Source organism: Lagenorhynchus albirostris, chromosome 11, assembly GCF_949774975.1.
Source record: "Lagenorhynchus albirostris chromosome 11, mLagAlb1.1, whole genome shotgun sequence".
NCBI classification, from domain to species: domain Eukaryota; kingdom Metazoa; phylum Chordata; class Mammalia; order Artiodactyla; family Delphinidae; genus Lagenorhynchus; species Lagenorhynchus albirostris.
Window position 1 is genome coordinate 63,289,339 of NC_083105.1, and position 24,700 is coordinate 63,314,038.

General features: G+C 43.5%; 1 protein-coding gene across 1 annotated transcript; it reads right to left on the minus strand.

The window, feature by feature from the left end:
• Positions 1–1,843: 1,843 nt before the first annotated feature.
• Positions 1,844–23,884, minus strand: TMBIM6 (transmembrane BAX inhibitor motif containing 6). Its single transcript, XM_060166293.1, has 10 exons — positions 23,797–23,884; positions 11,325–11,412; positions 10,599–10,707; positions 8,087–8,207; positions 6,809–6,857; positions 6,622–6,719; positions 6,340–6,419; positions 5,761–5,861; positions 4,994–5,069; positions 1,844–3,855 (listed from the first exon to the last, which is right to left on the minus strand). Exons 2-10 carry the CDS (start codon positions 11,378–11,380, stop codon positions 3,832–3,834), a joined length of 714 nt encoding a protein of 237 aa, XP_060022276.1. The 5' UTR covers positions 11,381–11,412; positions 23,797–23,884; the 3' UTR covers positions 1,844–3,831.
• Positions 23,885–24,700: the final 816 nt, after the last annotated feature.

A 24,700-nucleotide genomic window follows, 5' to 3' on the forward strand; every position in this document is an offset into this window, starting at 1 on the left:
TTCTCAACCACTGCGCCACCAGGGAAGCCCCTATAGAGAGAAACTTTTACTTACTTTTTGATTACCCTGAAGTACAGTTTATACAGAAAAGAAAGGATAAATGCTGCTGTTAATTGACAAAGTGACTGGTTTCTAGCATCCACCAAAGCTGACCAATATTTTAAAAATATCATGAACTTCTGAGTTTATTGATGCTCAAATTATCCCATCTTTGGCCAGGAGGAGCCTCTTTAGATTAGCCCCCGAGTCCTTTTGAATGATACTACAGTAGTCATCTTTGACAGCTCCTTTGCTTTCTGGCAGAACATTATGTTCCAGGTTCATCTTGTACATTTCCTGGGCCATTTCTCCAAGGATCTCTGCTTCCTTTTCGTGGGACAGGAGAGAGACCACATCTGGGCAGGAGTGTATAATTGCCTTTCAACTAGCCCCTTTCCCCCAGTTTACTCTCTAGTCACCTGAGATGTGAGGACATAAATCTGACCATTCCCTTGCTCAAGAAGCCCTTCAGTGCTCTCTGCTGCCGTCAGGACAAGGCCAGCTCCTTAGCACCAAACAGCAGGCCCTCAGTTCTCGTTTACCCCCTCCTTCTCATTTCCTACTGGTCCCCTCCGTAAAATTTACAACCCAGCAATCACACTCCCAGCGCTCCCCATGCTGAGTCACACTCCTGTGCCTTTTCTCATACTAATCCCTTGACCTGAAAACACCCACTCCTATCACTGCCTTTCTAACCTCATCCCTTGTCTCACTTGACTCAATCTTCGAGATTTCACCTTAGTTCAGGTTATCATCTCCAACACACTTTTCCCTGAACCAGGAGCAGGGCTGTCTCTGTTATCCATGGCCCTGTGTTTACCTGTAAGAACTTAATGTCTGCATGTAGCTCTCCTGCACTGCTCCGCCATGATGACTGAAAAGCAGTAACTATATCCACCTCTAGCCCCAGCGTGGAGCACATTACCTGACACCAAGTGGACACCCCCATCTGATCCCCTGCTTCACAGAACAGACCGTCTATTCTCCCAGCACAGACAGCCTTCCACTTCTGCTGCCCACCGATGCCTTCCCCGCTCTAGCTCAGCCTGCAGGTCTGCTAGGCGTGGAACAAGTGGTGTGTTAACCTCTTCTGTTTAACTTGTGACTGATGGCTAGTTGGGAGACTAAAAGGGAGCTCACTGCCCTGCTCTGGTTACAAAGATTGAGGGTGCGAAGATAGTACCTGAAACACCTCACATTTCCTGCTCCACCTCAGCTGGGGCCTCAGCCAGGAGTCAGAGTAACAGGAAGCTGTTTACAATGAGGGTGACAACCAGAGGGCAAGTGTGACAAAATGGAGTAACCTGACTGTAATGCAAATTTTGGTTTATAATCACATATATAAACTCTATGAGGACAAGGATTTTTATATTTTCACTGATGATTTCTACCGTCGGGAATAGAGCCAGGCCCAGTGGGTGACCACAGATACTGCAGACCACGGTACTTGCAAAATGAGTGAATTGTCATGCTTTTTCCATTATGCATCCCCAAATGGCAAAGCTTGGCTGTATACTGGAACCAACTACACGTGCTGCTACCGTGAACCCCCTATGATAAAGGCTGGGTAGGAGGAGGACCAGAAAAAGGCCTGGGCTGTGTATGGAACAGAGAATATCCCCACCATCTGTGGCAAGCTGGGGCTACAGACTGAGAGGCCCAAGTGGGGGGTCTCTTTATTTCTATTCATACCTAGAGCAAACTTAATCCTGTCCTACTCCCAGCCCCAAGAACAAGAAGTCAGACAGCACCCCAAACCTCCCATTCAGCTGTGGCCTTGGATTTCACACACACTTACACAAGGAAAGGTTAAGGAATTTTCTTTATTTTTTACAAATTAAGACTATGTAGATTCCATATATTTCTGAATCAAAAACACCTTTGTCTTCACAGTATGAGTTAGAGAATGCAGCCTGAGCTGGAAACCAAAGAACTCGAAAAGAAAGTGATAATTACAGTGATTACTGTATTAAAAACCTGTTAGGCATTTTCTTTAAAAGTAGTTTTTTATATCTTGTCATTCTTGGCACTGTTTCTAAACAAAAACTCCTCATCCCAAGCAAAAAAAGCACAAGAGGTGGAGTTTGGCTTCAGGAGCTGTAACTCAGATTCTCAGGCCTAGCAGAGAATCAACAAATGTAGGGAGAGTTGCTATTGGGGGCTGAATGGGAAGGAAATCCCTTTTAGTAAAGTCTCAAGCCACAGGCTGGAGACAGCAGTTAAATCAGAGGGCAGCATCCTCTGCAGCAGCGAGCCATTCCGAGTGGCATGCCACTCCAGGAATCACACAGCCTGGGAACAAAACTGTTTCACGGGATGGCACAGTGACGTGGTGCGCTGTGAACCAGTAGCCACTGGGTCAAACTGTACTGGTTGTGAACAGGGAAAGCCAAAATGGTGTCCTACTAGCAATGAGTTTTCGATGGCTCAGTTCCCCTTACGTTGAAGCCCTGTGAGTAGCCAGAGCTGCAAATGCTCCCAAGGCTGCCTGACCTTCTGTGCCAGCTGTGGCAGCTCACAGGGAAGGAGCTGGTGACCCCGTTAGTACTGCCCCCCACACACACTTGCAAACACAGAGCTGTAGGAAAGCAGAAGTCTTGCAGGTTTGGTCGCCCAGCCCCTGCCTAAAGAAGGCTGCAGATTTCCAGAAACAGGTGAACAGACCAAAACCTGAAGTGCATCTGTAAAATGGACATGTATCTACTGCCCCAAATCTCTGGCCTGACACTACCTATTAGTGCCCAAGATAAGACAAAAACGCGCCTAAGGACTGTTATGAACGCTACCTCCCAAGCCATCACGGCCCGTGCCACTGGTGTGAACAAAGACCCACTCAGTTAAGGGGGAGATACTATTCTCCCCTGCCCCAAACAGGCCCTCATCTGGGTCTGGCAGGATTAGTCACAATTACCTCAGAGGCTCAGCCATGCCCCTTCTCTATCCTTCCTCTCCCGGGACCTTTAATCACAGCCACCTGGTAGAGGCCACTCAGTAACCAAGGTAGTGATCAATTTAACAAAAAAAAAAGGGCAAGTCTGGGAACTCTACATTATATCTTGCCATACATAATCAGCCACTTCATAGATGCTGACAAGAATTTCCCTTTGTGCTGAAACCCTCCCACCCCACGGATGGAAGGCAGGCATATTCCAAGGGCCGGACAAGGGAGTGGAAAGGGAACCCACACAAATCCACACTCCTTCCGTGACGGCAAGGCAGGAAGGCACGTCTGCCGGAGCAGCAGTGACTCGGCAGCTCAGGGGAAGCGAAGCACACACCAGAAGAGGCTTTTCATGTTCTCTGCAGGGGTCGGCGGCTCAGACATAATAAGCCTGAGTAGCAATGGGACCAGCAAACGTCTTTCCAATGGAAAACACACTGCCTAGTCCCATAGGAAATGCGCATAAAGCAAACAACGCGGCGGGAAGAAGGGCCGAGCAAGGCGTCTCTACCGAACAGTTCAGGTCCACTGGGTGAAGCGCAGTCGCAAGGCGGACTCTGCAGATCCCGCTCATCACGGCAGACTGGCTGCCTGAGCAGAGGAAGAGGCTAGGGGTGGGGGATGACAGAAACGGGAGCGGGGAAGAACCCCAAAAATATGAAGCCAAACTCCAAACTATAATTTGCTAATCAGTTTTTTGATCAAAAAATTCAAAACAGAGAAAACCACAAAGTACAAAAGCTTTTCTGATGCTTTTCATTATCACAGAACACGCCACCTGTAATGTGTGCAAAGAGGAAATGAGGGGCAGAGGGAGAGGAAGTCAAACTGGGGAAGGCTGGATGGTCATTTCACTTCTTCTCCTTCTTCTTATCCTAGAAATGGAGGAAAATTACCCAATTAACTTCTGGCATTGACATTTAAGCTAAAACTCTTGAGTCAGCCGATACCTCACTGCCTTTGGTTAGTGATTGGAAGGGATCCGGACAGTAAAAAGGGAGGAGAGATGCTCCTTCAGTATAGGAGGAACTAAATCTTAACCATCTTCTGCTGGTGGTCTCCCAAGTTGCTACAGACTTGACAAGAATAAAGGTTAAGCAGCTGTTCCCGTTGCTACCCCATGAGTAGCTAGGTGGGCTGCCTACCCACTCCTGGCTACTCACAACCACGACAGCTCAGATCCCAACCACTGAAGGCTGCAGACCAGCGGTGTACCCTAAAATAACTAAACGAGAGGCCAAGACCAAGCCAAGATCAACTTTCCATTAGGCCTGAGAAGAAAGCATAAATCCTCAGCATAAATCAGCATTCGAAATAATACAGTCCAGTTGAACTCTTCATTGCACTGGGGGAAGCCCAGAGTATCACTACATGGATGAAAAGGATGTTGTTTTGACTGAAACTGGAGGACCTGCTTGGTCCTCAGTCCAATCGCGGTACAGACCAGACAGAGGACCACCAATCCCATCTGGTCAACTGCTTCCATCACCACTGTACCGACTCACATTCCACCTTAAGTTCTGTAAAGAAAGGCCTGTGCTTTCATTTGTTCCCCTACTACTGGAATGGATGATGTCTGCCACTTACTAACCCTATAATAGAATGCCTCTCTTGAAAAAAATTAAGACTAACAAATGGGTAAAACTGGCCTATTTCTAAAATATATATACAAAAGCTGGTGGTATTATATAAATCCTCTAGGATATCTTTTTGAGTCACAACTATCTTTACAGCCTTTAAATTCCTCATATAGTAGATTGTTTCTTGTTGCCACTAAAGCTCTTTTCCTTTTGATACTAATCTCAGGGATTCATTTAAAAAAGAAAAAAAAAAAAAGGATGATTTTTACTTGTTCCTTTTTCTCCGACAGCTAAAGACTTCTAGTTGAACTCTTACTCAGCGGCCTGCCTTACAGTTACCCTGGACCCACACAGTGTGAGCAAGTTCTCAAGCTTTAAGTACACATAGATGCTGAGCTCAGGAGCCAGTCTTTCATCTTTAGGTGGTGCTAACCTTCTCATTCATAGCCAGGATCATCATGAGTTTTCTGAAGAGAGTAACGAAATCTAAGAAGAGGTCAACGCAGTGCCTGAAAGAGAAGAACCAGGTCACAAACTGCACTTCCCACTTTCCTTTATCCACAAGCCCACAAAGGTGCAGAACACAGAAACCCTGCCCCAACCCCAAGAGTCAACTTCACCAGCACTCCACCACCAACTAAGTAAAACTCTAGTGTCTGAGATCCTCTTCAACTCAGCGAAGCCATGGAGCACAGAGAAAAGAAAATTTAGACTCTGCAGAGGCCTAAGTCTGAACCCTGGAACTACCATTAACTAGTTGAGATTCTGAGAGGATTACTACATTAAAAAAATTATATGCATATCTTCTTCTCATTGTTAAAGGTTTAAAGAATACAACAGTATTAAGAGTAAAAGGTGAAAGATTCCTTTCCCTCTCCTCTGCCTAGAGGTAACCACTATTCAAAGTATGGATAATTAAATACATATTATTAGTCCAACTTTTAAAAATCTGATGTCTTTCAGGAATTGAGGGAAACGATGCTTTTTAGTGCACAGTTCCAAAACCATGGCTATCCGATCATGTATGCCCCTGTGGCCACAGAGGTCAGCCAGTGCCATCTGGGCCACTCTTATTCCTACCGATGTGGAAAGAAAGGAGAGTCAAGCAAAAGATCATCCCAGAGAATGAGAAAAGAGTCGTCAAATGGAAGAGTATGCCTCTCCACTTCATACTCATTAAAGACCAGGTTTCACACTCACCAGATATAATCTTTATCTCCATTTTCAGCCTTTTCAATAATGAGCTGAGTATCAAAAAGGACAAAGCCACACATGACCACCAGTCCCACATACAGGTTTGCCTAACAAAAGAAGAATGAGATGAGGTTACCATGTGGTAGACATTGTAGAGAAAAAACAGCCATACCTCTTTCTGGCCCTTGGCCACTTGAAAGTACATCGAATGCTAACCCTACTGACATTAACATTTGTGGGAACTGAAGCCCACCGTGAAGACCATATTACTTCCCTAGGTACAATTCTGCACTTATTTTTTCAGGTCACTGGAAGAGCTTCCATCATTTTAACAAGGAGCCACTGCTGGACTGGCTTTAGAAAAATGATCTCTGAGCAAACCATCTCCACTGCAATGTCCAACCCCTGTTCAGTTTGTATTTCCACCTGTAGCAGAAGGCTCCGTCCTGGGAGGGTGAGTGGCGAGGCTTCAGGAGCACTGCCCCACAAAGATGAGAATTCTTAGTCTATCTTGGCTATAGGGGGTTAAGCAAGAAAAAGAAATGCAAGGTAAATGGCTGCTGCAAAGGTATATGCAAATCTCACCTGGAAAAGCCAAAAGGATCCGAAGAAAAGATTCCCCAGGGAAGACAAGAGCATCAGGCTCATGGCCGACATCAAGACACCTGTAAGAGAAGACGAAAAGCCATCTTGAGAAAAGCCAAAGCGAAGCAAAGCAATCCCATTAAGGCCATTCTTTACTTGCCCCCCAAAATGAAGGCTTTCAATTTCAACCCAACAGTCACAAGTTGGAGGCGAGGGGAAAGGTCCTAGTGAGAATTCTGGCTAAAGTGGAGACTCTCTCCCTATTTTCCAGTCCACACATACCTCCCAGAAAGAGGTAGCTACGGCGCCTGGCATAGAGTGCACTCAGGGTGAAGCAGGTGAAGATCATTGCTGTGCCCAGGAAGGCGGTGGGAAGGATGCTGTTAAGGGAAAAGACCATTATATCAAGGGCTACAGGTATATAACCTATACTTAGAAGGTATATTCATAAGACACTAGTAATAGTTACCTGGGGTTGATGGCAATGCACAAGTCCAGAGCAGGGCCCAGGCCAACTCCTAGAAAACAAAAAGCCGCAGAACACAGCATTAACACCAATTTCTGAAGAGGATTCTCATCCCAAAGCTGATCATCAATAGCATGGGCATGCCTACAGTCCTAGAAAACAACAAAACAAGTGGACTAACGTAATTAAATCTTTCTCTCTTCCATCCTTAACTGTTTTCCAGAGAACAAATACTCGACTGAGTTATTTATGGACAGACCTGCACAACTGTCCCCTTGGCTGAAAATCATAGATGACCCAGTAGGAATAGACATTAGGAAAAATGAAGCAGGCATGTCAAACATTTTCCAGCTCAATTATAAGGCTGCAAAACTCTGAAGAGCAGTGATGTGAGACTGTAATGTAGGCCAGATCAGGAATTAGATGAAAAGGATAAAGAGCAAAGCAGTGCCTTGTGGCCAACAACCTGTAGTCATGAAGGCTGACTCCCTCTGTAGAAGAAAAGGCCAGACCGGTTCTGCAGGTGGACACCTGCCAACAGGAGGGTGCAGCGGCAACCTGTTCCAGCTCCAACATCTCCTCTACTCTGGCTTTTCTCTCCTTCTGATAATCCCACCCCTTTAATACCTTCAAAAACTAGCTTTCCCTGATCTAAAAATCTTAATCTCTAAATCCCTTCCTTTGTACAATTTCTTCAACACTGTATAGATTAGACGCACTCAGAACGAGTTGTACTAACTCAAATGTTGCTTTGCAAATATTTTTACTATGTACTTTGAGACCTGTTTTCCTTAATGACAATTCTAGAAGATCTGCACTTTTAATTCTTTTCTTGAGAATCAGCAAAGTGCCCTGTAGGATGGATCTCAATGTATGACTTTAATTAACTGTCCACAAGATTCAGAACAGATGCTCCTATGATAGTTGCCAGTGTGAGTTCAACTAAGTCAGATCCTTGGCCTAGTTTAGTCCCATGTCCACCATTAACAAGCTATGCTACCTAAGCTCTTAAACCTCATTCATTCAAGCACACAAATGCTTATTTTTGGATACAAAAGTAGAAGTCACAGACACTAGTCACAAAGAGCCCTCTAGATGGGGAAGCAAGACGCACCTATATGAAATAAGAAAGCAATACAAGGCACACTCAAATACAAGACAGGATGGTACAGTGTGCCAGCTGGGGTGCATCTGAATAAATATATATCTTGGGCCTTAATCTAAAGAGATACTAAAAATACAGTGTCCCTCCCTCAAAATTCAACCAATCCCTTAACGTACCTGTAAGGAAAGCAAATCCAGCAAGAAGTCCCAGTCTTTTTTGCTCAGTTTCATGGCTATGAGGTGTTGCCATCAGCCAAATCATCAACCCCAGGGAGCCCAAGGCAGACAGCAGGCCAGCCTGTCAGATCCAGTCAATAATTAAACACTTGAAAGTATCAAATTTATTTTGCAAGAGACCTTATTGGGTTCAAATATTCACCTGGACTTCCTAATATTTGCTTCTAACCTGGAGGCAGCAGAAAAGGCAGTGAGGGCTGAGGAGAAAAACCAGAAGCTTGAAGGACAAGGTCAGGACCATGGTGGATGCTGGAGGCAGTCCATCAACTGTAACTGCCCAAGTCAAATTATGAGTCTGACCCAAGAAACAGAAAAGATGAATCAAAGTGACAAGTGCTTGAAGCATATTCCAATCTGCAGAACAAGTAGGAATGACCTCTCTTTGATCACTTTAAAACACACACACACACACACACACAAATGTATATACACACACACAGAAAAAACTGAATCATTGTGCTCCCCCCTCAAATTCATGTTTAAATCCTAACCCTCAATTTAATGGTATTTGGAGGTGGGGTCTTTGGAAGGTGATTAGATCATAAGGGTGGAGCCTTCACAAAGGGAGATTAGTGACCTTATAAAAGAGATCCCAGAGAGCTCCCCTGCCCCTTCTACCATGTGATGACACGGGAGAAGCTGGCCCTCACCACAGAACAAATCTGCCAGCACCTATCATGATCTTGGACTTCCCAGCCTCCCAAACTCTGAGAAACGTTTGTTGTTTAAGCCACCCAGTTTATGGTATTCTGTTATAGCAGCCAGAATGAACTAAGACAGAGAGTAAGAACCAAAATGTTAAGTTAATTTAGGATAATGGGATTATGGAGTTTTATATTTCCTTCTTATCACTAGTCTGTTTTCTAAATTCTCTACAATGAACATGCATTAGTTTTACAAGAAAAAAAATTTTGTTTTAAAGCAAGTGGGAAAAGTTACAAGCATTAGAAAGAGAGGAAAATCATCAAGGATGTATGTAGACACCAAAGTTTCTTCCTTCTTTTAAAGGTAGAATCAATCCTCAGTTTTCACAGTAGTTCTGCTCTATACAGCCACTGTAAGCAATGAATCAGTGATACTGAACAAATGCTCCTGGAGGAAGTAAAGGTTTAAGCTCTTTCGAGCCTCCTGTCCCATTTTTATCAACTGGTCAATACAAAACCTTGTCGTATATGTCTTTTCTGTTTAAAGACACTTGGATATATACTGTCGACTCATCAACATAGAACTCGTGCCCAGCCGCACTGTAATTCATGCCTGAACAAAGCTTATCTAACACATGTATTTTCTCTACAAGGCACATCACAGTCTTGCACTTAGTAATACCACTCAGCACTTTTTAGCACTATGCCTGAGGCCATTTTAAACATCAAAATCACCAAGAAAAATTATAAAAATGCCGAAAATGTGGCACTAAATAGACTATGAAAAAGACACTTGTTTACAGTATGAGAGCTTGAAAGAAGGCAGTGTTGCCACATTCAACCTCAGCTAGAACATGGTGCAATGGACAGCTCGAATTTTTTGCCAATCTGTATATGGCTGCAAAGGTCCACAAAAACACCATTAGAACTGATTTTAGGGTTACAAATGAATTTTGCTGAGTAGGTAAATCACAAATACGGAATCCATGAATAATGAGGATGACTATATTTCACTATATTACTTTAAAAAACAAACAAAACACAACCAGAAACCAAAAGGGCCACTTTTGCCTAAAAGGTAGAATATGTTTTAGTCTGAACTCGAGGGATCAAAGCCCTATCTCTGAGTGTCTAGAGCAATTTTTCACACAGCCTGTGCCAGGAGGTGCCTGAGCGTGGGGATGCCTGATCATGCCACTCCTCAGCAGCGCCAAATGCCAACAAAGCTGCACCCCTGTACTTACACTAAAAAGGCCACTCCAAAAGGGACAGGTCTTGGTTAGTGAGCTTCAAACTTTTCGAGTATTCCTCAACCATCCCTTTTATTGCTTCTAGCCAAACTCAAACTCTCACTCAACAAAGGAAAATGAGTTTCTCAAAGAATAAAATGGGCCAAATCCTTAAAGGTCTCAACCCTGTCTCTCCTAATAATCACACAATCAGTGTTTTGTACCCCAGTACTACACAGTCATTCAGGCAAAAAAAGAGGAAGAAAAGATAAAAAGGTTACTGTGCAAAACCACCCCAGCACGCAGACCTCTCCCCAGTGGGTGGGGGTCTTGTGTGTCAGCAGCACACCGTTCAGTGTCAGGGTCAAAACATCCTGTTTTCAGCATCTAGAGAGGGCAGAGTTGGCAGAAAAATTAAATGGTTCTGCATGTCCTGATTTACAACTGGCTCTGGCTGGGTTCAGATCCCAAACTACTGAGAAGTATTAAGGAAGGACATAGGCTTGTACTACCCTGCTGAGCTAGTGTCTTCCTAATGCGATTTGGGCCACAGCAACTAGAGGAGAAAACTGCTCTTACCTGAATGAAATGGGTGACCACATGGACATAGGCCCCGGCAGCCGCCACAAACATACAGAGGGCAAAACTGGCATAGACCTTCTTCAGGTGCTGCTGCGTCGAGGGGGTTCTAGGAAACAATGTTAATAATGGCCATTACTCCAGGACCAATCTCATCTCTAAGCTAAGAATAATTTTCCTTCTTCTTCCCAGGGAATATGTGAAAGTTTTGGTACAATAAAAAAAGAATGCTTTGGGGGCTTCCCTGGTGGCGCAGTGGTTGAGAGTCCACCTGCCGATGCAGGGGACACGGGTTCATGCCCCGGTCCGGGAAGATCCCACATGCCGCAGAGGGGCTGGGCCCGTGGGCCATGGCCGCTGAGCCTGCGCTCCGCAACGGGAGAGGCCACAACAGTGAGAGGCCCACGTACCACAAAACAAAACAAAACAAAACAAAAAAAAGAATGCTTTGAAAACTAGGTTAACAAACAGAAAATCTTAAATGCTGAGGAAAGCCCCAATGCCCAAACTATGAACAATCATTACCCAAACTAAAATAACTAAATGGCTTTCCAGCGACCACACCGCAGCCCTTAGACTTTGGGTGCTTTTATCAGATCCTCTGGATTCTATCAAAGTTAGTATGTTAGTTTACACGTACAAAAGTTAATACACCAGGAAAAGGAAAAGAAACAAGATATAAAGGGAAATGTAATAAGAAAGTACAGTTAAGGTCAAAGCACTTACATGTGGGAAAATTTAAGGAGTGCATCAAAGTTGATCTTCCGATCAAATATGTTCATGATGCTAGATTCTGTGGGACACAGCCTCCACTCTGTGGAATCAAGGAAATAAGAAAAGTAATTTTAAAGATACAAGGACACACAAAATAACAACTTTCTTATGAAAAACAGCAACATACAAGTTTGGAAAAATGAAAGTTATATCTAAAATCCCACTGCCCTAACACCACCATTTGCATTTTTATATATTTCCTTCTAGAATACATTTGCAATCATAAGCAACCATTTTAAAGGGGACAGAGGAACCCATCTTCTTCTCCCCAAACTGTTTCATTACTAGCATTTGATTTCTATTCTTTCAGAAGATAACCTGCCCCTTTAACATCTTTTTTTTTTTTTCCTTCGGTACGCGGGCCTCTCACTGTTGTGGCCTCTCCCGTTGTGGAGCCCAGGCTCTGGACACACAGGCTCAGAGGTCATGGCTCACAGGCCCAGCCGCTCCGTGGCATGTGGGATCTTCCCAGACCGGGGCACGAACCCGTGTCCCCTGCATCGGCAGGCAGACGCTCAACCGCTGCACCACCAGGGAAGCCCCATCCTGCCCCTTTAAAAGACAGTTTGTTTCTTTGAGAAATTCTCTATTAGCAAGCTAGTTAAAGGGACCCAGTCTTACTGGAACATAAGGCAACTTGTCATTTTTTCAAGATGCCAGAGAATTCCCTCAGCAAAGGCACAGAAGTTTAAAGATAAAGAAGAAAAATTATAAAGCTGGATCTGACACTAGGGCTTGCATTTTTTAAATATACATTTAGAAACTTTCCACCCAATGCAATTTAGAACTGAACTGTAAGGGAGCCACAGTTTTAAAAAAGAGGAAAGTTCCTCCATGAAAAAGAAATTTGTGCAGAGAGAATTTTTTAAAACACAATCTCAGAACCTTTCTTACAGAAGAGTGGGAATAGTACAAGGAATTTCTGCACACTTCACCCAGATTTCCTAAATGTTAGTGTGTCACCATATCTGCTTTATTCCCCCCCTCTATATAGCAATATATGGAGACCTTTTCCTAACTATGCAAGACACAATGCCTCTTTACATCTAAACACTTCAGTATGTATATCCTGAAAACAATGATCAAAATCAGTAAATTAACAATACAATACCATTACCTAATCTACAGACCTTATTCAGATCTTGTCAACTGTCCCAAGTGTCAGAAAGGGCATTTTAAAACTGAACTACAACCAGGTTACATTACATCAATACCATAAAGTCAGGATCTTAAGTTTTGCTCTCTCCCCTATCTCACATGCAATCCTAAATAAACACATTTAACCTACAGAACTAAAAATCTAATCAAGAGCTTTCATCCTTCCTAAATATCAATCCTCCAGATTCTTATTAGACCCATAATACCCATTCATTTCAAATCAGCCAAAAACAGTGGAGAGGAGGGGATTAAAGCTAAGTTGTTTCAAAGACAGGCCTACTACTCACACCCATTCTATCGGCACCTAGCCCAAAACTCAGCAAAATTAATCCAGGCAATAAAAGTAACAATCCCCAAAATGACTTCCCGAGGAATTCTGGGCCAGTGGAAAGATGCCATTCTTAGAGTTCACAAGCATCACTACCGCGTGTTTCCTGAGGCTCTCTCTCATATATGGAACAATTACAATGGCTGGCTTGCTTTCTCTGATTTCCTCTTTCCTTTCTCACCAACATCCCTACTCACCTCAATTGTATTGTTAGTTTTGTTCTTAAGGATAGGTACAGTGAGAAGCTGCAGAACCTACTAAAGCTGTTCCTCTCACCTCTAAGTCACGGGGTTCTGGGCCCTCTTGATCTAGATGGTGCAATGGTTGCAGGCTTTTGCACGGCCAACCAAAGCCTTCCATAACCATGATGAATCCGTCCTCTAGAGAACACACTTACAGGATGGCAGAATCCAGCACCTGGAAAGTGTCTTTGTTTAAAGCTTCCATTAACCGCCTTAATGACATCCCTAGACAGAACTTCCAACAGCACTGAAGCAACCTTCAGAGCCAAGTTTCTCAGTATTCACAACAAAGCTAGAGTGCCTCTTGCTTCCAATTTCAAGAGTTGAAGTGTGTGTGGGGGTGTGTGTGTGTGTTAAATCCGCAAATACCCTGGGGATTATTAGTCAGAAAGGGGCAACACTCTGTAACCAGACCCCAATGAATGGAAACTGTGCAAGGGGAGAATGTCAGTTTGCTCTCTGGCATTTCCCAGGGGGTACTGACTGTCTCTCTTACAACTGCTGATGGAAAAACCAAAACCATCAAAGGTTGTGAGGGTAGGGACAGAGGTATCAAATATGAATTTCTCCATGATTTAGTGCCTTGCAATTTAAAATCATTAAAAAATTAATTAAAACCAGTTTTCCAACATTACTACCAACTCTAAAATTTAAGTGAAATATGTAATCACCAAATTTTCTAGATGCAAAGGTACACAGCAATTTTAGTAGCAGCAGCTTCATGGGGAAAAATGCAATAAAATATACATTTAATAAATATGATATGATGTATATATGACATAATTTCAGAACTGTTAAAATTAGAGGAGAAAAAAGTTAGGTCTTAGAATCAAGGAAATATATGACAGTTTGCTCTCGGTCTGTTCTAGACAGACAAGAACTAACATACAGGTAAGTAATGAGTTAAAACTGTTCTTAGGGCTTCCCTGGTGGCTCAGTGGTTGAGAGTCCGCCTACCGATGCAGGGGACACAGGTTCGTGCCCTGGTCCGGGAAGATCCCACATGCCGCACAGCGGCTGGGCCCGTGAGCCATGGCCGCTGAGCCTGCGCGTCCGGAGCCTGTGCTCCGCAACGGGAGAGGCCACAACAGTGAGAGGCCCGCGTAACGCAAAAAAACCAAAACAAAACAAAAAAAACTGTTCTTATAACTTTTGCCAGATAGACTAAACTTACCAGTTTTCTATCTTAGCCTCAACTACTAGTGCTCAGAAGCTGTAGAGAAAAGGTATCTACGTTTCAATGGTTCATATGCAAACTCAGCTGAACAAGATTAAATTGCATTCATAACTCAAAAATAGCAGCTCCCATACCAAAAGTATTTTCAGTCCCAGGGACAGACAGCTCTCAACAGGGCTTGAAGTATTCAAAACCATTAACCAAGTAACTCGGCTAACATTCCAGAGGGGCCCCCCTAGTTAAGCGAAAATCTCGGTTTTTAAAAAAAAGTACAGGGAATTCCCTGGCAGTCCAGTGGTTGGGACTCCGCATTTTCACTGCCAAGTGCCCAGGTTCAGTCCCTGGTCAAGGAACTAGGATATTGCAAGCCGTGCAGCTCGGCCAAAAAAATAAACAAAATAAAAAATAAAAATAAATGTAAAAGTACATTAAAATGATAAATTTTATGTTATATATATTTTACCAAAATAAGGGGAAAACGTATACTACAAGTTACTCAAAAATTATTCATTATAGGACTCCCCCTAACATACACTGAAGCCCGTTACGGAACGGATACCAGCAATAGTCTGTCTCACCCTGGACCCCAACTCATACAGAGTTCTATACTCAAATCTAAAACAGGGAGGTGGACAGTGCCTCAGAGACCCATGGGAAATTTGCCTGCACTGCATTTGTAAATGAGAAGTAAATGTTCAGGTGTTACATAACCAAATTCCTTTAATTTAGTTTAGAGACTCATTTTATGCCTTCATCCTTTGAAAGGCAGGATACCAAAACTTGTCAAACTTTGTCATGCATATATTGCTCAAGCTTTGTTGGAAGTGTCACCATCCGTGGTTCCCCAGGCCAGCCTCTCTGCCAGAGCCACCCGAAAACAAAACAAAAAACTTATTGCACAATAGGACTTCCCTGGTGGCGAAGTGGATAAGAATCCCCGTCAATGCAGGGGCCACGGGTTCGAGCACTGGTCTGGGAAGATCCCACATGCCATGGAGCAACTAAGCCCATGCGCCACAGCCACTGAGCCTGTGCTCTAGAACCCGCGCGCCACAACTACTGGAGCCCATGCACCTAGTGCCCGTGCTCCACAACAAGAGAAGCCACCACAAGAAGCACACACACCGCAACAAGGAGTAGCCCCAGCTAGCCACAACTAGAGAAAGCCCGCGTGAAGCAAGGAAGATCCAATGCTGCCAAAAAAACAAAAACAAAAAAACCCTTACTGCATAGGTTTATCAAGATAGAAAAACTCAAGTAAACACACTGTCCTGAGTTAGGTATTCCTGGAGTCTGCTTTTGTTTGAGGAGGGAAGGGCAGCAGGGGCAGGTAGGAGGAGACAGATATTCTTATCAATTAACATCTTTGTCTTCTTACATATTGTTAAATCTCTTGTTGTTTTCTAAGAATCTTCCTTACCCATGTCCTAAAACAAAATATTATCAACAGCCAAGCCTTAAATTAAAAAAAAAAAATTCTCCTCAATCTTATTCCAACAACTACTAAGTACAATGCATATGAAACATGGCCAAGTGGCCAAAAGCTATGCAAAACAAAAGCTATGCAAAACAAAAGCTATGCATTTAGTATTCATTTTTTAAAAATCCTTGCCTTTAACAAAGAAAAGCTTGCTGACTCCCGGATCCAGCCGAGAAGCTGCCTCAGTGTATACAATTTACCAACATTAAACCAACCAAAGAAACATTGTTCACACATTTAATTAAACATTCAGTGCACGAATTGTATGATTCTTCATTCCTGTTGTAGTAATTCAACCATCTTGAATCCTGTTCCCACACCCCCAAAAGGGACCAAATTGATACTTGAGAGAAGAAAAATCTCATGTGGTTAAACAAAAAAAGGTGGTGGGGGGGGGAATTGTAATTTTTTTTAGTAGTTCTTTCTACTGAATAGTTTGTAGACTCTACAACCATGTCCCTAGCATAGTGGTTAAGAGCACAGCCTGCTGCGTTGGAATCTTGGCTACTTCCTTAGCTGTGTGATGGAGCAAGTTTCTGGCACTTAACCTCACTGTGCTTCAGTTTCCTCATTTGTAAAATAGTAACACTTAATATTCCCTACTTCATACGGATGAGGACTAAGTGAGATAATACAACATGCTAAGACTAGTGCTTCGTGCTAAGAATAGTGCTTTATGCTAAGAACAGTGCTTCGTACATAAGACCAGCTCAATATATTAACCATTGTTTTTACTAGTGTAATTCATTACTCTCATGTCCTCAGTGCACGATTTTCCCCCTTTTCTTAAATTTTTGTTGTTGTCTATAATCATTTAATGAATGTTCCAAACACACCCTTCACAGGCTACAGGTGATGATTTTCCCTTTTAGAAGTCTAGTTTTAGGGACTTCCCTGGCAGTCCAGTGGTTAAGACTTCACCTTCCACTTCCAATGGAGGGGGTAAGGGTTCAATCCCTAGTCTGGGAGCTAAGATCCCACATGCCTAGTGGCCAAAAAACCAAAACATAAAACAGAAGCAATATTGTAACAAATTCAATAAAGACTTTAAAAATGGTCCACATTTAAAAAAAAATCTAGTTTTAGAAGACATTTATCATAGGCCTAATTTACATATGCTCTGTATTTTAATTTTTTATATGTATTATTCAAGAATTAGAAATGAAAAAGGAGGGGCTTCCCTGGTGGCGCAGTGGTTGAGAGTCCGCCTGCCGATGCAGGGGACACGGGTTCGTGCCCTGGTCCGGGAAGATTCCACATGCTGCGGAGCGGCTAGGCCCGTGAGCCATGGCTGCTGAGCCTGCGCTGCGCAACAGGAGAGGCCGCAACAGTGAGAGGCCCGCCCCCCCAAAAAAAAAGAAAGAAAAAGGAGAAGTAACAACTGACACTGCAGAAATACAAAGGATCATGAGAGATTACTACAAGCAGCTATATGTCAATAAAATGGACAACCTGGAAGAAATGGACAAATTCTTAGAAAAGCACAACCTCTGAGACTGAACCAGGAAGAAACAGAAAATATAAACAGACCAATCACAAGCACTGAAACTGATTAAAAATCTTCCAACAAACAAAAGCCCAGGACCAGATGGCTTCACAAGCAAATTCTAACAAACATTTACAGAAGAGCTAACACCTATCCTTCTCAAACTCTTCCAAAATACAGCAGAGTAAGGAACACTCCCAAACTCATCCTACAAGGTCACCGTCACCCTGATACCAAAACCAGAAAAAGATGTCACAAAGAAAAGAAACTACAGGCCAATATCACTGATGAACATAGATGCAAAAATCCTCAACAAAATACTACCAAACAGAATCCAACGGCACATTAAAAGGATTATACACCATGAGCAACTGGGCTTTATCCCAAGAATGCAAGGATTCTTCAGTATACACAAATCAATCAAGGTGATACACCACATTAACAAAGTGAAGGAGAAAAACCATATGATCATCTCAATAGATGCAGAAAAAGCTTTTGACAAAATTCAACACCCACTTATGATAAAAACCCTCCAGAAAGTAGGCATAGAGGGAACTTACCTCTACATAATAAAGGCCACATATGACAAACCTACAGCCAACACCGTTCTCAATGCTGAGAAACGGAAACCATTTCCTCTAAGAGCAGGAACAAGACAAGGTTGGCAACTCTCACCACTATTATTCAACACAGTTTTGGAAGTTTTAGCCACAGCAATCAGAGAAGAAAATGAAATAAAAGGAATCCAAATTGGAAAAGAAGGAGTAACGGTGCCACTGTTTGCAGATGACAAGATACTATACATAGAGAATCCTAAAGATGCTACCAGAAAACTACCAGAGCTAATCAATGAATTTGGTAAAGTAGCAGGATACAAAATTAATGCACAGAGATCTCGTGCATTCCTGTACAATAATGATGAAAAATCTGAAAGAGAAATTAAGGAAACCCTCCCATTTACCACTGCAACAAAAAGAATAAAATACCTTGGAATAAACCTACCTAAGGAGACAAAAGACCTGGATGCAGAAAACTGTAAGACACTGATGAAAAAAATTAAAGATGATACAAACAGATGGAGAGACATACCATGTTCTTGGATTGGAAGAATCAACACTGAAAATGACTATACTACCCAAAACAATCTACAGATTCAATGCAATCCCTATCAAACTACCAATGGCATTTTTCACAGAACTAGAACAAAACATTTCACCATTTGTATGGAAACACAAAAGACCCCGAATAGCCAAAGCAATCTTGAAAAAGAAAAACAGAGCTGGAGGAATCAGGCTCCCGGACTTTGGACTATACTACAAAGCTACAGTAATCAAGACAGTATGGTACTGGAACAAAAACAGAAATATAGATCAATGGAACAGGATAGAAAGCCCAGAGATAAACCCATGCACATATGGTCACCTTATTTTTGATAAAGGAGGCAAGAATATACAATGGAGAAAAGACAGCCTCTTCAATAAGTGGTGCTGGGAAAACTGGACAGCTACATTTATGAATGAAATTAGAACACTCCCTAACACCATACACAAAAATAAACTCAAAATGGATTAAAGACCTAAATGTAAGGCCAGACATTATAAAACTCTTAGAGGAAATCATAGGCAGAACGCTCTATGACATAAATCACAGCAAGATCCTTTTTGACCCACCTCCTAGAGAAATGGAAAAAAAAACAAAGACAAATGGGACCTAATGAAACTTCAAAGCTTTTGCACAGTAAAGGAAACCATAAACAAGACGAAAAGACAACCCTCAGAATGGGAAAAAATATTTACAAATGAAGCAACTGACAAAGGATTAATCTCCAAAATTTACAAGCAGCTCATGCAGCTCAATATCAAAAAAACAAACAACCCAATCCAAAAATGGGCAGAAGACCTAAATAGACATTTCTCCAAAGAAGATATACAAATTGCCAACAAACACATGAAAGGATGCTCAACATCAGTAATCATTAGAGTAATGCAAATCAAAACTACAGTGAGGTATCACCTCACACCAGCCAGAATGGCCATCAAAAAATCTACAAACAATAAATGCTGGAGAGGGTGTGGAGAAAAGGGAACCTTCTTGCACTGTTGGTGGGAATGTAAACTGATACAGCCACTATGGAAAATAGTATGGAGGTTCCTTAAAAAACTAAAAATAGAACTACCATACGACCCAGCAACCCCACTACTGGGCATATACCCAGAGAAAACCATAATTCAAAAAGAGTCATGCACCATAATGTTCACTGCAGCACTATTTACAATGGCCGGGACATGGAAGCAACCTAAGTGTCCATCGATGGATGAATGGATAAAGAAGTTGTGGCACATTTATACAATGGAATATTACTCAGCCATAAAAAGAAACGAAATTGAGTTATTTGTAGTGAGGTGGATAGGCCTAGAGTCTGTCACACAGAGTGAAGTAAGTCAGAAAGAGAAAAACAAATACTGTATGCTAACACATGTAAATGGAACTAAAAAAAAAAACTGGTTCTGAAGAACCTAGGGGCAGGACAGGAATAAAGACGCAGACATTGAAAATGGACTTGAGGACACGGAGGGGGAAGGGTAAGCTGGGACAAAGTGAGAGAGTGGCATGGACATATATACACTACCAAATGTAAAACAGATAGCTACTGCGAAGCAGCCACATAGCAGAGGGAGATCAGCTCAGTGCTTTGTGACCACCTAGAGGGGTGGGATAGGGAGGGTGGGAGGGAGATACAAGAGGGAGGAGATATGGGGATATATGTGTATGTGTAGCTGATTCACTTCTGTTATAAAACAGAAACTAACAAACCATTGTAAAGCAATTATACTCCAATAAAGATGTTAAAAAATATATATATATATATAATTGAATCACTAACTCACAGCTAGCTACATCCTGAAGGCATAATATTTACCCAAATGAGAGAGTAAAATTAAATGGGGGGGGAGGGGGAGTCTAAGAAAATTATAAACCGGAATTTGAAGGAACCTGGTAAATCTTACTACTGATTAAAATGACTTTTGTTTAAATGGCATGCCTCTCCTCTGGCACATTTACACGGTACCTCCTGTCCCCCAGGACCACAAAGGTGTTTTGAGACAGCCTAATGACCACTAAGTGATAATGTGATGTGGTAGAGAATTTGATGAAGTAAATGTTTATTAGCTTGATGCTTTCCTTGCAACCCCTAGGAGGTAGGTCAGTTTGATTTCAGGAAATCCAAGAAATTCTGTCTCGACTAGGGCTGGGCTTTGATCGTCCTAGATTTGGACTCTAGATGTCCCAGCCCATCCCTTAACTTGAACCAAAATCCCTGGATTAGGTAACCCTGAATCTCTAGGAGGCTGCCTCAGAACCAAACCAGTAACTGGAGATGGAATGCCTACTTCCTTCAATAAATTATTATTATTTTTTGCATCAAACTGACACGCTTTGCTGAATCTCCCTCTCTATAAGCACAACTGTTTGACAGACACTGAATCGCAGAACGGTCCCAATGTCCTAATACATAATCATCCTCCAGTATAAACCAGCAATCCCTGCCCAATAAAACCATATTTAGCCCAAATGAGAGTAGACATAGATTAGGACAAACAGCACACCCACTCAGCCCTCATCCTTGAAGTCCTTTTTTTCCCAAGTGTTTTGGATTCCAGTTAATTGTTCAGGAACTTTTCTCACACTTTTCCCTGTAAGCACCCCCCACACTTAAGTCTCTAGAGTAAATCTAGACCCCCATCATCTAATCAAGTGTTGCGACCACAAATCAACATTCCCCCGCTGGCTCAGAGAGGAGCCTACCTTAATAGAGGGCCACTGAAGTGGCCCTAAAAACCAGTCTCTACAGTTTTTCTCTCCTTGGTTTGAATACTGGTTTTGAAAACAAAAATGAGTATGTATAATATAAAAGCTACTTCATGAAATTTGGTTAGAAACGCTAGAGGAAAACAAGGTGGAGTAAAAGACACTTCTAGCGGATTCTACGGCCAAGTCAAAGTAGCAAAGGAAAATTTAGCAGGATAGTGCCTCAAGAGAATATTCAGTGTCTTCCCAGAGGAGACTAATACCCTTGGGTAGTTTATGAAATAAAGTGAAACTCTTCAGGCTAGCAATAGTACCTTTTATAACAATACCACTGACTGCATTTATATGAAACTAAACAAATTTCAAAGTGTTTTATTATATACACTATTCCCTTTGACCATCACACACATGAAGAAAGGGCAAGAATGATTAGTCCCACTTTAAAGTTTAAAAAGTAAGTTCAAAAAGGCAGCATAATAGTGGCACGAGCACTCGATTTGGAGTCACAAGTCCTGCCATATTCTACCACATAACTTTGGGGAAATCATTTTACCTAAGGTCATCTAGGCTTCCTCATCTGGAAGGATGATTAGCTAACACCTGCTCTACTAAGCTCAATGAACGCCGATAAGAAAATCTGTGTGAAATTATTGTAAAGTGCGAAACACTTTACAATGGACATTAAATGGACATTAGTACTGACCAACATCAGAAAGTTGAAATAGTAGAGCCACGGACTTCCCTGGTGGCGCAGTGGTTAGGAATCCGCCTGCCAATGCAGGGGACACGGATTCGAGCCCTGGTCCGGGAAGATCCAACATGCCGCAGAGCAACTACTGAAGCCCGCGCGCCTAGAGCCCGTGCTCCCCAACAAGAGAAGCCACCGCAAGGAGAAGCCCGCGCACCGCAACGAAGAATAGCCCCCGCTCGCCGCGACTAGAGAAAGCCCACGCGCAGCAACGAACACCCCTAATGCAGCCAAAAATAAATAAATAAATAATTATTATTTTTTTAAATAGTAGAGCCAGAATCAGGTTAGGGGTCTTCTGACCTCTCAACCCTGGTGCTCTTTCTACTATTACACCCTACAGCTGAAAAGCAAGTTTTCCTATAGTTTCAGCTATAGGTCAAGAGAAATTGTAAAACAACAAACATATGTTGATTCCTATTATACTTTTCTGCATTTTTCAGCATTTCTACAGTAAGTACGAACCATATGCATAAATCAAGAAAAGACGTGGAAATGCTGACCAAATATCTGGATTAATTTTACCTTTCCTATTCTTTAGGAGAGTGAGACTTCACTGGATCAATACTGGGGAAGGGAGAGAAGGGAAGAAAGAGGGTACTAAGCCAGGTTTCCACAACAAAATGAATAATGGAAGAAGGAAACTCTGAATCCAAATTACAGACTGCATTTCTCAAGGATTCAACCATTCTGACCCCACTGGAGGAAAATGGCAGAGAATCTAAATGTCAACATACTCTTGAAGCCAGGCCAAAAAAAAAATTAGACAAGGAGGAATAATAAAACACCAAAGAGGGTAAATCAAATAATTACAGAAATGTGTTTGCAGAAGCTGTAAGAAATGTAGTTATGAAACTTTTATCTTTCTTGAACTTAATTCTTAAACTACACATACAACCAAAAGATAAACTTGAAATAAATAAGTAACTAGAAAAGCCCATTCGCCACTAACCTTTAACCTTGAAATTTTTGTCTATGTTTCAGGCACAGTCAGCTCTTCTACGTGATTACACATTCACAAGTTAACTATTACTGGAACAGAGACTCAAGTTCAGAAAGGTTTTTGTTGTTTGGTCAATGAAAGGCTCATGCGGCAGGCAATGCAACCTGGGCTGGCACCGGGCTGCAATTCCTCACTTAATAAACACACAAAAATACCACAGCTCCAGCAAGTACGTCCAAGAAAAAAAGAAAAACAACCGCCCAACGACGCCTTTCCTGAGCGGACTTTGAGAAAGACGCCCACAAGGCCCAGGACCAAGCAAAGCTAAAGCCACCTCACCTGTCCAAAGGTAACCAATCAGACCAGAGCGGGGCCGCCCTGGGGGCCTGGCAAGCCAGGCCTGGCCCGGGTCTCTCCTCACCTCCCGCCTCTGCTGTTGGCTTCCAAGTAACTAAGGAGCCTCGCGGGTCACAGAGGAGTGTGACATCACCCGCCCCGCCGTGACAGGGCAGCCTGCCGGACCAGGCCCTCCTGAGTCCCAGCCCCCGCCGCTCACCCAAATGGGGCCCGGCCAAGAGGACCCCCAGCAGGCCAGGGATCTGTCGGGTGGGGCGGCGATGACCACAAACCCGTAAGGTTTCGCTTTCATTCTCCTCGGAAGGAAGGTGCGGGGGACGTGCCCTGAATTCAAGGGATCGAGGCTGGGCCTGGGCCGTCTACACCGGGCGGAGGAGGAGGAGGGACGCGCAATGGGGGGGGGAGAAAGAAGGCCAAGAAGGAGCCTTCGCTAGCGCTAGCATGCAGAATCCGCGCCTTGGACTCGTCCCCGCCCCTCCCCCGCTCCGGTACGGTTGCGCAGGCGCGGTAGTAGTTCTCGTTTTCCTCCCCTCCCCGCCTAGCTTTCCGGAGTCCAGTTGTCGACCAGGGCCCACTTTCCCCAGGATGCAGTCAGTCCGAAAACGGAGACTACTCCCACTCTTGCTCAAGCAACAACTGCTAACCCTCTTTCCATTTCTCACTCCCGGCTTGCGCAGTCCTAGCTTCAGACGTACCTTCTGACCCGCCGCTCAGGAGCCCAGACAGTTCTCCTACCACCGGATGTGCTTCTGACTCTCCCAGGGTCCGCTCCGGACTCTTTACCTCGCGTCCGCCCCTCGAGGGAAGCCCCGCCCCCGCGTTCCGCTTAAGGCAAGTCCTCATTGGCCGTTGGTTGCATTTCTGCCTTTCCATTGGCTGTACGTGCATAAACAATGGCTGCTTACTTCCGAGCCATTTGCTTGACGCCCGTGTCGATCAAGACTCTAGCCGCCAACCAGCGTCGTAGCGAAAGATATCCGCCTTCTTCCCTCAGAGTAAGAAAGGGTCGCGGTCCAAAGCCGCCTCTAGTGGACAAAAAGAAGAGGGGCAGGCCCCACCCAAGACACAGAGCAAGTAATTCAGCCTCCAATACGCGCGGTGGGATAGCACCGCGAAGTCCCGGGATTCTGGTCATGGACTGTTAAAGGGGGAAAGAGATTCAGAGAACACCTATAAAAGCGTTCTCACAAGGGCCAATTTACCGTGAATCTAGTGAAGCCGGGCTCAGCGCATTCTCCAGGAACTCGAGGAGGAATTAGCAGCCCCATTCCTGCATCGGACGCACGGACCTCACCCAGGAAATCACACTCTAAGCCTAAGTGGTGGCCCTGGGGTCTTGGGCGGGGCCAGCGGGTTGCAAGGACCACCTCCCCATCCACCTTGCTTGGGGGAGGTGGGTATTAGTGCAGTGGGTGGGAGGGGAACGAGTGTGGCTATCTGGCTGAGCTGCTCTGGCAGCCCTGAAGAAACTAAGCCAAGGAAAATCAAAGGACTGGAGCTCCCCGAGGACAAGAAGCAAGAACTTATAGTAAGGAGTTCTGAGACAGATTTAAAAAAAAAAGTTTCTGCACTATCAATTTTTTTCAAAAACTTTTTTTT

What these genes read in the sequence shown, in the direction of transcription:
- TMBIM6 (XM_060166293.1), bottom strand. Translation starts at nt 11,380, where the DNA reads ATGAACATATTTGATCGGAAGATCAACTTTGATGCACTCCTTAAATTT. An exon ending in CTCCTTAAATTTTCCCACAT is followed by an intron (nt 10,708 to 11,324) that starts GTAAGTGCTTTG and finishes ATTGTTTCCTAG; the next exon opens with AACCCCCTCGACGCAGCAGC. An exon ending in TGCATTGCCATCAACCCCAG is followed by an intron (nt 6,720 to 6,808) that starts GTAACTATTACT and finishes TTCCCTTAACAG; the next exon opens with CATCCTTCCCACCGCCTTCC.